Source organism: Fulmarus glacialis, unplaced genomic scaffold, assembly GCF_000690835.1.
Source record: "Fulmarus glacialis isolate BGI_N327 unplaced genomic scaffold, ASM69083v1 scaffold8287, whole genome shotgun sequence".
NCBI lineage: Eukaryota > Metazoa > Chordata > Aves > Procellariiformes > Procellariidae > Fulmarus > Fulmarus glacialis.
In genome coordinates this window covers 9111-22962 of record NW_009223757.1, presented here as the reverse complement: position 1 = coordinate 22962, position 13852 = coordinate 9111, and the positions used below count along the sequence as shown (strand labels likewise).

Genomic DNA, 13852 nt, shown 5'->3' with positions numbered 1-13852 from the left:
AGGTGTTCAGCCACCTCCAGGAAAGCAGGGCTCCGTCACACGTAACGGTTACTTGGGAAGACAAACGCCATCACTCCGAATGTCCCCCCCCTCCTTCTTCTTCGCCCAGCCTTATATGCTGAGCATGACGACATATGGTATGGAATAGCCCATTGGCCAGCTGGGCCAGCCGTCCTGGCCACGTTCCCTCCCAGCCCCCTGCGCACCTGGCAGGGCACAGGAAGATGAAAAGTCCTTGACTAGCGTAAACATTACTTAGCAACAACTGAAACATCAGTGCCATCAACACTATTCTCACACTACATCCAAAACACAGCACTATACCAGTTAATAGGAAGAAAATCAACTCCATCCCAGCCAAAACCAGGACAGTCATCTTATGGCAAAAGAGTGGCAAACTTAAATAATGAGTTAAAGTTTGTTTTGGCTGATGATAGATCTAATTAGAAAATAAAGACATGAAATAAGACCGCCTACCTATCCTTCCACGGCTAAATAATATGGGATTTTATTATTGCTTTTATTTAATTTTATTTCTTTTCACTAAAATGCTTCATTGCTTAATACTATGGGGAGGTCTTCAGAGAGTGGAGGAGCTTTTGACTCATCATGGAGAGACCTGTTTTTCCAGTGAAGGGGGATCCCATGGGAGCCCCCTCCCTCCTCCATGGCAAGGGCAGCTCTTTTAGAGGCAGCACTCAAGAAGGGCAAGAGGGAATGAAATTGATCCCCTCTGTGGAGTATTTTTCTGATTAACTGCTTAAGAACCACAAAATTGAAGACTGTGACCCTTAAAGACAACTTTGATTTAGAGGCCAGAGGAAATCTGGTGGGTTATAAGCTGTTGCTGGGCTCGAAAAGCCAAGATGACATTCACACAGTACGTATCGGCTGTGGGCTTGGAAGTGTTACTGTCTTATGAAAATTAGAAATTAAGCAAAACCATTAAACTTCTGTATCTACTAATTAATGAACGTGGAGAATTATGAATCTCTAATAACCTAAAGAAATGCCCCATTTCCAAAGTACAGCTTTCACCATCATTGAAAGCTTGGATCTGAAGCCATGTTTTCTGAACAATTATTAATGAACAGGAGTGTATCATCAGTATTAGGTATAGCAATCCATAAATGTGTAGATAAATGATGTCAGATAAGAGTAACTTCAATCATCATTTTGAGTAAATTGAATGTAATCAGAATGAATATAGTCCCTAGGGGTATGTATATTTCTTCCAAGTACATATCCGTGTAGAAACAAAATTATTTTTTCCATTATTTCCAATGAGATTTTCAGCATGACCTAAGGCAGTTAGCAGTATCTCATGAAGGGTTTCTAGGAGATTAGCATCTAATAAAGACCATCTGGGAACTACTAGCTAAAAAACATCAACAGGAAATATATTTTCATTTTAAAAAGTAATTTCCTGTGCAAAATTTTTTATTTCACTGAATAGCAAAGTATTTTCATTTGTCAGTTTAACCTGAACTGAAACATTTTGTTGGGAGGTCTGTTTGTTTTGGATTTTTATTTTGTCTGCACCTGAAACATTTCCTTTCAACATTTTTCATACTACAACTCTCTTTTAAAGTACCATGGGCAATTATGGAGGTTGTAATATGTATCCCTTTCTTTTTCAAGTGGTAAGGACTTTGTCCAGTTTACTCCACTTCTGAAGTACCTCAAGCATCTCCTGGCAGAGATATGTAACACACCATTGGATTCACCTCCTCATGGGAGAGCTAAGTTAATCAGGGAGCTCAGCCTACTGGAAGGAACAAAGAAATAAAGTACTTGAACTCTAATTGCCTTGTTCCTACATAACATTTTAGAGAGAGACAACTTCAGGTGAATGTACTCCAAAACAAAAAAGTACAGATCTCAAACTGGTGACATGATTTTCTATTTTGCTTCCTATAAAGTAGGTACTTGATTTTTCATCTGAAGTTATCAGAATGCCAAAATTTCTGTCCTGTGGAAAAGCATTATGTCTGCTCTTTTGCTGAGGCCCTTGAAAATCAGAACCAACGTCCCTTGCATTGTACACCTTCCCCCATCCTCTTACTTTCATTTTTCTTTAGAACATGCCAAAGTTGGCTTTCTTAAGGTCTGGGGTCTGTCCACACTCTGTTTGTCAGAGGCACTCCCTGGTGGTGCATTTTGATGTGCCTAGGACATTTTGGATATTTTGTTCACTTGCTGTAGGGATCCAGCAACCACAGGCTGTGTGTATTTTCATGTCACCTAGACAGGCTCTGATTCACATCAGAATCTCATGTGCATGTTCCACATTAGGAGCTGTACAATCACCACAATGCATACGACCCTTAAAGAGAGTTTGCATCCCGTCTCCCCCAACACTCAAAAGAAAAAAAAATCAGATCATAAATTATTTGGAAATGTGGGACTGAAAAAAACAACGAGAAAAAACCCCTTTGTTTTATGGGACTTATTTGGAACTTCAGACAGCTAGAGAGAAGTCAGCTCTTGTATGACCAAAAGCACATTTGCGCTGTTAATAGTGCTGAGACCCTGAGCTAGACATTAGCTTTTAGGTCTACATGTTGCTTACCAGGTGAAGACGGGAAGCAAAAGACCAATGATTTTGCCCACGCTGATAACCTATGTCTCTTGTCTTGTAGTGTTTATGACACTATGCTGATGATCAAGGGAGTTAAAGAAATGAGTTTTTTGTATAGCTATCATAACAATTTTTGCAAAGGTTTTTCTGAAGTTTAACTTAACATCTAAATGTCTACGTGGGTGGTAAGGTAGCTGTGAAAACAACCTCCCCTCTGTGACTGTAATTATTCAGTGCTTTGCAGATTTGCATTTCTTGTCCTTTCAGTAGCATTACTTGATGAGAAAGGTTGGCTGTTCAGCTGAAACATGCCTTAGGCAGAGTTCTCTGTAATATGTTTAGAAAGTGACTATTAAGACATTAAAAAATAAAATTTAAAATATTGTCATCCAAGTGTTAATGCAGGTGAATCTGGATTTTGTTACTACAACATTGCATATTAGAACTACAGGGAGTGAGAGGGTAAGGGAAGAAAATATGCAAAAATGAAGATCTTTTACAATAACTGGCTGTTATAGAGGCATCATATCCTTGAGACATAATCTTAAGTTCAAGCCCAGGAGTATGTGCAGAGAAAAAAAAAGTATTCATTTTTTATGCTTCAATAGCCAGCTGAAGTAAATAGATGAATCAAAGCCTCCAATCACTGGAGACACAGACATGGCACCAGATCAAAAGAAAAAGGAATTCAAAGGCTTAAATTCCTCCATATAATATTCCCATGAATATTACAGATTTGGGGCAGAATGGGGCATGTCTGGAAGGGCTTTTGTCTTGTTGGCATGGAATAGTTCAGTGTTAATTCTTAAATCCAACCTGGACAAAACCCAAGCCCTTACCCTGCCTATCTTGTTAGAGGAGGGAGGGGTTGTGTTTGACCCAGTCAGCATCCTTAGAGCAAATGAACCTGCAAACCCCGGTCCCATACATTAGTCCAGTGGTTACAGGTCTCTCTAGGCTGAGAAAGGCATTGCCAGAAGGACTCAGCTCTTTTTTCCAAAATTAAGGGAAATTATTTAACCTTCCATTTGAAGCTGTTCATTTGTGCGGTACTTTCTTCTCTGAATATAATTACCCCCAAAATGAAAATATCCGCTCCTGTACAGTTATATCAGCCAAAGTCATTATTCGCACTGGTGCTAAGCTGGACATGCAGGATTAATTAACACTTTATAGCAAGCAATCCCAAAATCCCTTAAGACTGCTGCTAGCATAGAACTGATGGGAAAAAAAAATTACTTAAGTAATTCCACTCAACAAACTATTGAAAACAAAAAAAAAAAGATATTGCTACTCAGCTTTCTCTTGCAGCAGAGCATTCATATTTAATATACATCCCTCCTTTAGCCTACACAACCAAATTATTAACTTTCAGTGTTTGTTTGTTTACAGTAGACAATACACTTAGATCCAAATAGCAGTAGATTGGATAAGATGAGATACGATTTTGTTACAAGGTGGAGGAAGCCTGACTTGGTTTTTCAAGTTGGTAAACCCACGCTGGAGTGCATTGACTAAGTCTATACCATTGGGGTTCTGACTGAGGATGTGCTTAACTGCTTTGAAGGCCTTAACGGGTGAATAAATATCTAATAAAGTGTGAGAGGTGAACAGGGCCTTCTCTACTATGATTGTGAGGTTTGGCTTTCCATAATAATTTTACACTCTCTGATCTGCCCAAAAATAGCCTAATTGTAGTGATATTTTTAGGAAAAGAAGCAAGCCTGATGAGTGTTTTGGAGGCTGTTGACAGCTTGATTTGAAAGCAGTGAAAGATAATAGACTCTTTCACAGGTATTTGACTCGCTCCATTTGTATCTGGATGATCATTGAAAGCTTCTGAGATTCCTCCTCATAGTACTAAAGTACTATGTGTTAGGACACTAAGAAGCTTTTATAGTAATTTTTGTTATTGTTTAGAGTAAAATAAATAAATAGGAATAAGATGTATTAGGAGTGTGGGAAGTCTAAAGAGTTTCATATTATACGACCCTTTAGTCTCTTTACTTTTTGCTCCATCTCTTGTGTTAGCAGAAAGTAACATGAGTCAGCTCAGAAAATTAAGTCATCCAGATAGATATTATCTGGCTTAGCAAATGCAATAGCAGTGCGTAGTAATAATAATAATAATAAAACAACAACAACCACAACAACAAAAAAACCAGGAATAATTTCCCCACTTTTGTCACTAACTACCTCGAAAGAGATTTGTCTAATTAAATACTTCATCCAAAATATTCGGTTAGTAGCAAGACTTACAAACAGAGTGACAGTGTCAGTTTATTCATTCCAAACTGCTTCAGCTGAAACACACCTCACGTTTGAACTTCTGAGGAGGCCAGGAGGTGGTCCTAAGGGATTGGTTCTTAAATTACTTGAGAACTGAGAAACCCGAACTTCCTAGGGAGACCTGTGAAGCAGACTGCCATAAACTTCAGATTTGTAAGGAGCCAGGCTTGAAGGCAAGACATACTTCCTGGGGATCTGAGTTCTTCGCAGCTGTGGTACTGAGAAGAGCATCAGTTCCACTGGGCAGCAGCAGCATCTGGGGAACACAACGAAGAGAAACACAAAGTCTGTACATACGTATACTACTAATACAACAGTCTACTGGAGGCCACAGCAGGTCAGTAAGGGTTGATTTTATTCGGTGGCACGATGACAGTCCACTGGAGCCTCTTCGTGCCAGTCATAACCTGGCACCAGTGTTCTCTGCTGGCGTAAAGACACCTTGTGTAAATTAATATGCTTCAGCACACACAAAAGCTGGTCAGCCAGGAGTAGGACTTGCCTGGCTGGGGAGGGAGCGGAGGTGAAATCTGTCAGTGGTGGTGGGCACGTTTGTCAGAGATCTCACCTGTGCCAGGCACACACCTGGTCCCTGCAGGCAGCAGCCATAACACCTTCATTTCCTTTCACTTCCTGAAGTATTTACTGCAGACAGATGTTCTGCTCCAATACTCTTTTAGATATTCCACACGAGGAGAGTTTAATGTTCTAATACCAGATTTACTTATTTGAAGATATTTGACATTACATGGGATTTTGATTTAGAAGAGTGATACAGCAATTCACTGAAATCACAACACAAGCACAATATAGCAATTGCAATATACAGCTGAACCATAATACAAACATGACTTGCATTACCAGTCCCTATATGTCCCACTGTCACCATTCTGGGCATCCCCAGTCACTGGGAAGGCATAGGTGGGTGGAAGCCAGCTCAATCCCATTGCTCTCTTCAAAGTCCATTTTGTTGGTTGCTTGATTTTTGTACTCTGTGTTGGCCTGAGCCATGTATACATTCCGCTCATGTTGGTCTGGCTGGCTCAAGAAAATTATACTTGCTATTGCTTATTTTAGGGAAGGCCATCTATATAACCAGCTGACACACTCAAATGATGCAGCCTTTTAGCTACAACAAAAGTCACCCACTGATATCCTTGGTGTTAAGTTCAGCATCCTTTACAATAGCTGTGCCCAGTTCCTACATTCCTTTCTGAGCCTCATGACTGCGCCATCCTTGTTTATCTTCTCTGAGCCTTCTTCCATTGTAGAGGTTTGTAGCTAAGGACAGCACAATAACAAGTTCAGGTTACCTTCGTGCCTCCTTGCCAACATGGTGTAAAGGCCTAGTCAGCAGCAGGACATCTTCGGGTGTTTCATCCCTGATGGGAGCAGTTGCATGCTCTGCCTCGGACTTCCAGGGACAACGAGCAGCTCCTGGTCTCCAGAGGCTGTTGAAGAGGCACCCCTGGACGTGCCGAGGAGCAGCTAATGCCAGGGGCAGGCAAATACTCCCAGTTCCTCTTCTCTTGAAGGCACAGCTCCAGCCTGCGGTGCTTGGGAGCAACGCCGGCGAGTATTTTGCCATCTCGTGGCAGTTCACAGGCAAAACAGCTCGGGGTGGTCCTGAGCGCTCAGCTGCCCGGGGGAACAAAACCGGAATGGACGAGTTTGGTTGTGGCAACTGCAAAACGGCACTCAAGGTTTGCAGCTAAACAGAGCAACCCAAACCCTGCAGAGACCATTACCTGCCCACCTGCAGCGCCGGCATGTTCTCTGCATGCCCATGGTGGCACCTGAAATGAAGACAGAGAAGCTGAGTGTGACGTATTTGTGCAATGCTGTAGCTAACTTGGGATATGCTAAAAAGAACACCAAAACAAACTGAATGGCCTGAGCCTCCTGCTGACCTCCTTCCCCAGAGGAGCCGTCGCTGCTGGACTTCTCCCCAGCCCGCAGCCTCCAGCTCCCAGCGTGTGCCCAGCTCCGCCTCTCCAAGGCACCCCATGGTGCTGTCCCTGACCCTGCCTTGCGGAGGGAGCAGCAGGTAGGACTCAGCACCCACATCCCTGTGTGGATCGGAGACTTGCTGTGGTGGGGATCCTAGAGGAGGGACGTGAGGAGCAAGATCTCACTGGCAATGGCCCTGGCTTCCCTCCAGAGACATCTGCTCAGTGCCCACATCTCTGCTGTGTGAGTACCATGCGTTTGTGGTGCAGAGCAGGAGGGAGGTGGGATGTCACACCTGGTGCCAAGGCGAAGGATGGGGCGGTTTGATCTCAGGGACTGCGGGTCCCACTGGCAAGAGCTTGGGCACTGCCAGTGCTGTGGCTGCTGCTCAGGAGGGCACGAGAGCAAAGCTGCTGTGTGCTCTGCCCCCAAAAAAGTTGTCAACGGGCAAAAGCTCTGCTGCTGATCAAGAAGTTCCAAAGGACACAAAGGCTTGGAGGGAGCAGAGCTGGCCTCTGCAAGGGAAGGCTTTTCCCCATCTCCAAGAGGTCTGTGGGTGGGATGAGCTGGGACAGGTCTGTGCAAGTTGTGGGAGAGGAGCCACAGGCTTCTGCTCTTCTGATCTGTGTGAAGAAACAACCCCAAGAAATATCCCTTTAACTTCCAGACTTACTTCTTTTCAGCTCAGAAGTGAAAGTCCCCCTGTGCAGGGGGGGCTTTGCAGCCTCCCCTTGCTGCCCCAGGTCGCTCCCGATGAGCATTGGTGAGCGAGCACCAGCCAGCCGTAGCACCGGTTCAGGTGGTTTGTATCAGACAAGTTACTCCCTGGGTGATATCAGCAGAAAGATGTCACAGATCCAAGTCCAGACTGCCAGCAGCCACCGAAAACCCCAGGCTCCCTTTTGCTGGCCCTTTTGGGCTGACTCCTGCCTCAGGGTTTACCTGTGTGGCTAGTAAAAGACTGCGGCGAACCAAAGATTTTCTTCAGCAGCTGATGCCTACTTGTGAGAGCACACGCACAGGCGAGCGGCTGGGGGGAAAGAGCTCTTTGGACAGCAGTCCCACCACTGGGACACAACGGAAGGATGCTGTGGAGGCCAGGCCCATGGAGGCCTGAGGAAGAGCTGGCCAGTCTGCTGTTCCCTCCCCTTCAGACCTTGGCTGTGTGTGAGCCTCCTCCTGATGCTTGAGCATCCATGCTGTTACCCTGAATCGCAAAAACGTGAGCATGGGATGAGAACCCCAAATCCCTGAAGCACTAGTGAGCCCCCTATTAAAGCCAACAGCAAATTAACATGCAAACCCATGCCCAGGTTAACCAAAGGGAAGTGCTGCCAGGGGTTACACGTGTTCAGCTGGAAGCAGGCGCAAGAAGGCAGTGCTACAGCCCACCCTCCTACGATTGTCTAGGGAGGAGAAGAGTCAGTTTTGGCTCTCTGAGCAACGTTATCCCAATTACAAGTAGGGGAAAGAAGAGAAACACCTTTCAAAGACAGCAAATGACACATTTCCTTGGTTTTTATTCTTATTTTTATGTTAAACACAACTTTGAAATATTCTGGGGATATATTTATCACACTATGAGAATACAGGATGGCTTTACGTAACTGCAACTTTGTGTTTTCTTACACATAGGTGAAATATCGAGCAAGTCAGACACTGAAGGTTTGCATGTGAAAAAGCACTTTTTGCTGAGTAATCAGATGGCTGCTTGTTTGCAGCCTCCTAGAGCATGGATGCCCTGTGTGCACGGCCTGTGAGCACACAGACTGATAGCAAGCTATGTGAGCATACAGAGTTGATAGTAAACTGCCACATGGCATGCATTTCTTTATCTGCAAACAGGATCCTGAATGACATGGACTCCCCTTCTTGAAGTTAAAGCTGGAAGGAAGCTTGTCCTGATGAGTGGAGCTCGTATTTACCACAAAGGATTGCCATTATTCACAGGATCCACTTTTTCTTTCAGCCTTTCTGACACTGATAATAAAAGATACATGTACACTAAGATGGAAGTCTTTATAGAAGGCAATTGAGACAATACCTTGGAAGTCTGCTCTGAAATATTCTTCTAGAGACCAAAAAACAAAAAGTCACTTTTTTTCAGAAAATTACTTTTATGGGGAGGAAAGGCAAGATAGTTCATAGGTGTATAAAATAATGTATAGGAAAGGATGATATTTGTCTGTGACAAACAGTTTCATCACCCAAATCAGTTCTCCCTCTCACACACATACTGAGTCAATGAACATTGTCTTAGAGAAGACAGGACATCTGCTTCTTATAAGCAATTCATTATTTTTCCAATGTGGAAAAAGATGCAAAATATTGCATTTTTCTTTGGTACAAGATTCTTTCTTCCATCTTCTCTGAGTGAGTGTGGTTTGATGCTTTTGTCCTTTTGACAGCCTTCACTCTGTTTTCTTTCCTGGAGGTTGGTCATGCTGCCAAGAGAGGGCAGCAACCAAGCACAGAAACTGCATGCCTGGCCCTGTATTAGGTCACATGGGAATTTAATTTAAGGGATCATTACCACAGAAGCTCTGTGTCTTACTGTAATTACTGCTCAATGCACTTAGCCTGCTGCCAATTCGTTCTCACTGCAAAAGCAACCCTCTGAATTTCTCTTCTCTTTGTGTTTTCTTTCAGACAAAAGAAATAAGCCCAAACTTCTACTGAATCCTTTGGAGATAAGTTCTGTTCCATGGCAGCATGGCCAAACACCAGGGGCTGTTCTGGGGATGCTGTGTAGGAGGCATAGATCCCACACCTGCATTTCCATAGCTTTACAGGGGACTAAAAGCATGTAGCAAAGAAGTGTACCGCTATTTTATACCTTTATTTCCATGCGTAAGACATTTTCATAGTTCATGCTGTCACCTTCGTACTGCAGGCTGTGTTACCGATAATACTGTTCTGCTCTTTAATGGGCAGCATTTTCTCTCAAATCCACCACTCCTGTAAGATCCAGAGCCACCTCCTTCATCTGTAAGGCTGCATGATCAGATTACCACATATCCTTAAAGACATGTTTATTCCAGTATTTATTGACCTGATCCAGACTGAACCTGCTTTAGAAACAAAAGTAACCTGGTTGGTTTTAACATGGATAATTATCTTTACCCCAAAAAAGAGCTGTAGTGTTTTGGCCCTTGTCTCCAGAGGCAATTGGTTCTTTTGCCCATATTTTTGAGATTACAACATTAAAACACAACGTTCCCAGCGGACTTTCAGTTGACAAGGAAAATGTCATGGCCTGGTAAAAATGGTGGTAGACAGAAGGAGGCTCTGCGTGGGCTTTGTCTTACTGCGGGACAAAAGTGCTGTTGCTCTCTGGGGCTCTGCTCTTCCCATGTCAAACACAGATGCCGGCTCTTTAGCTGGTTACTGGAAAACACTTGAAGCTCTACCGATAAAATGGAACATCTGCATTTAAGGGCGGAAGAAGAAGAAATCATCCCCAAGCACCCTGTGCGGAGCTGGACGGGGCTGTATTGGCAGGAAAGCACGAAGCGCTGGATGACTCCTGCCGCCTGTGCTATACTTAGACTTGAACAGACTAATGCTGGCTTAACCTTGTGTATAGAAAAAGAAAAGGCCGTGGGTCAGGCCGAGACTGAGTGTGGGAGAGCTTGTTGGCCTTCTCAGGGCAGCAGGAGCTGAGAGAGCACCAAGCCCACAGGGAAGGTGTTCAGCCAGTGTCAGACACAGATTGCTTTGAGGGGGGGAACACCCGCAGTCCCACCTGTGATCCTGCCCATTTCTCCTCAGCTGGGAGGTTGTGCAGCAATCAGCATTTTAGGGGGAAGGAGATTAAACGAGAGGAGGGGAAGCCCAGCGAATGGGAGTGGTGGGGTTACACCAGGCGTACGCTTCTCTCTGTGCAGGTACTGCCACTCCTACCATCTGAGCCTAATCCTGCCCCAGATGTCCTCTGTAACCTGGGCAGGGGCACTGAAGCCCAGAGTAATTTAAAGGCCAATTAAGTTGCCTAAATTCCCTGGAGGGTATGAGCCTTGGCTGCACTTTCACACTACAGCTAAATCGGTCTGGCAGCTGCTGAAAGCGGCAGGCCCCCTCCTGCGCGTCCACCCTGCAGCTAAACCGGCCGGGCAGCTGCGGAAAGCGGCAGGACCCCTCCTGCCCCGCGCTCCCCTGGGGGCTTTGCTCAGGTTTGCCAGCGACGTTAGCAGAATTAAAAACCTCAGCTCCTCCAACTTCTTTGCACGAAGGGAGGATGCTCCTGTAAATTCAGCTCAAGCTGTGCAAACAGTGATTAAAGAAATAAACAGGAATCAGACAGCAAAAGGCTGGCCGTTTGGTTTTCCACAGGTCCTGCGCCTTGCATCACGTCCCCAGAGCTGTCAGCAGCGGCTTCATAGTGCTGCCGGCAGCCAGGCAGCCCCTGTGTATGACCTTCACTGATTTCAGCTGGGGTGAGCGTGCAGATCACACAGGGGACGGATGAGCTTCCACCCTGCCATCCCTATGCCAACATCTTCAGCAAAGCACCTCCCTTTGCAGCATAGGAACCACAACAAGAGCTGGACCCCCCCTGGATGGACTTCTCCATTGGCGGTGGCTGGTGGGTCTCTATGGGAAGTGCCTGGCGAGTGCTCAGCATCGAGTTCATCAGCAAAAAGGGCTGGGAACTACCGAACTCGAATATCAGCTTTTCGCTAAGCATTTCTGCCTTCTTTCACTAGCATGAGTAATAACTTCCTCCAGTCAAATAAGTTTGTTATTTAAAAAGGGCAAGGAACTCTTTTTTTATATTGTCCTAACACTCAGTAGCTCTTGTGCTTTTTTCTTTCTGTGACTTTTTTTTTTTTAAAACAATGGAGAAAATAGACATCAGTCACACCAACAAATGATCTTTCAATGTGCGTGTTTGTTGTAATGGGCAGTAATAACTCCAGACAAATCACTCGGCAGAGAGCAGCAAAAGACTAACAGCTTGAGCACAGGTCTAAGAGACTCCAAGCCAATTAATGAACTGTGTGGCCCCTCTGCTGAAATCGGAGAGCCCACAAGCAGGTCTTTAGGAATTTGCAGCAGTAATGAGGCTACTGAGGCTGTTTTCTGAAAGTTTGTGATCCTGCGCACAGACAATGATGCAGATCAATCCACACAGATCCAGAACCTGCTGCAGAATAAATTTTGTGTTAAATCTGGGATAATCTTTGCAGCGATACGTTGTAGTGAACTTAAGTGGTGCTGTGAATGGCTCAGCATAGACTATTATGCTACTGACAAAATTTTCTGAATGGATCTTGCTATGTGGTTCAGTCTTATACCTCCTTTGTCAATGCTCTTAACAGCATAAATTACAACTCTGTGATACCTATGAGGCCACTGAATAACCCACTTACCCAGGAGAAGACTTTTTTTTGCTTTGCAGGCTGTTAACGCACTGTAAGAAGATAGTCCTGGCTTTGCGAAACAAATGGAGAAAATGTTCCAGGAGTCTCATACAGGCAACAGTGAGAGATACGGAGGGAGGAAAGGATGAAACAGAAAGCAGAGCACTTGTCATGGTGAAAAACGGTGAAGACAGACCATGTTTAGAATAAAGCAGAAGTGATATTCCTTGCTCTTGTTTTATAAAGGAAGGGAAACTCTTCTTTTGACAAAACTAATGGTAAAGTTCTCTGCCCAGGCCTGTTAATTAAGTTCTGCTGAATGCATGCCGTATACGAATGCATGCCTGGCACTGTGGCTACTTAGAGATAGAAAATGCTGCCAACCCCAAACCCTACCTATGTTTGGCTTTATCTTGTGAGCTCTGCCAGACCGTGTATTGTTTTCCATGAACAATGTACAGCTCTTCACATTTTGTAGCTGATACTGAAAAATATTAATAAAGGAGGAATACTAGTCATCACATTGAAACCAATACATCACGAAAGGCACTCTATGAAATACGCTATTACTTTGAGAAACGGGCATTTCAAAGATATTTTACTTTTGTTATATTTGGGATTTTATTTTCTATATAAAAAACATTTTCTGATGTGTTTTGTTATTTCAAGAAACATTTTCTTGGCTCATTTTGGCAAAACTTTGTTTGGCACATTCTTTACGGGAAAAAATTAGACAATTATATTTGAGAGAATAGTGTGGGAGGCTGTGTTTGTCTTCAAGGCAAGTGTTCTGAGCTCAAGCTGGAAAAGGAGGAGAGCCACAGAAATGGCACTGTTTTGAATTACTTGCATTTTGTGCATTTCAGATATCCTAGTTCTTAAGCATATTTGAACAGATTTAAGACAGATCTTTGATGCTCCTTTTTCCTCCTGTAGTTGATAGGACTGCTAGCTGTGATTCAGTAAGCCATCATCTTGCATTAGATTTCACTATAGTTTTGTATCGCTGATATGGAATGTAATTATTAAAATAGCATTGGAAATCTTTGCTTTTTAATTTAATTAATTATAAAAAATTTAAACATGATCATTTATTATTTTCTGAATGACCGAAATCTAGCTATTCCAAATGTAAGGACAGTCAGCTCTGAGCAAAACAATCTGTTCCTTGCAGAGAGGAGGCAGCGAGAGGGGCTTTGGTGTCTGGATCAGCGTCCAGAGATGATCTCCCTGCTTGTGGGAGGTAGCTAACGTGATAGCTGTGCCATTGCTTGCATGCAGCGTGATTTTGGACGCAGTGTTTTGTGTTCTGCCTCTGTTCCCTGTTTTGCAAATGAGGAGAACAACACCTATGTATCTCTGTCTCAAAAATTTAGGGCAAGAATCACTTACGGACGCACCACTTGCTTCATCCACTTGTGGGCTGTACCCTTGTGCACAGGAAAGCAGATTTGTGGAGCTGGGGGGCTGCTGGGTGTCCGCAGCCCTTGCAAAGTGCTCTTGGTGCAGCCGCTCACGGTGCCTGGGATGGCAGAAAATCCTAGGCAGGGTAGGGGGTTTCTCAGTTAATCGCCCCTGGTTAATTAATCCCCGACACTGCGAGTGATGCCCATCGACAACAGAGAGCTGCCTGCAGGCAGAGGGGCACTTCTGACTCCAGTGCTGGGGA

The 13852-nt window shown here is 44.2% G+C and overlaps 1 protein-coding gene across 1 annotated transcript in view; it reads left to right on the top strand.

Moving 5' to 3' along the window:
- Positions 1-12332, top strand: part of TICAM2 (toll-like receptor adaptor molecule 2) — a 20150-nt gene extending 7818 nt beyond the window's left edge. Inside the window, 4 exon segments of the mRNA XM_009581908.1 lie at positions 11728-12005; positions 12037-12074; positions 12076-12187; positions 12189-12332. Of these exon segments, the coding sequence (XP_009580203.1) occupies positions 11728-12005; positions 12037-12074; positions 12076-12187; positions 12189-12332 (572 nt within the window).
- The last annotated feature ends 1520 nt before the right edge of the window (positions 12333-13852 follow it).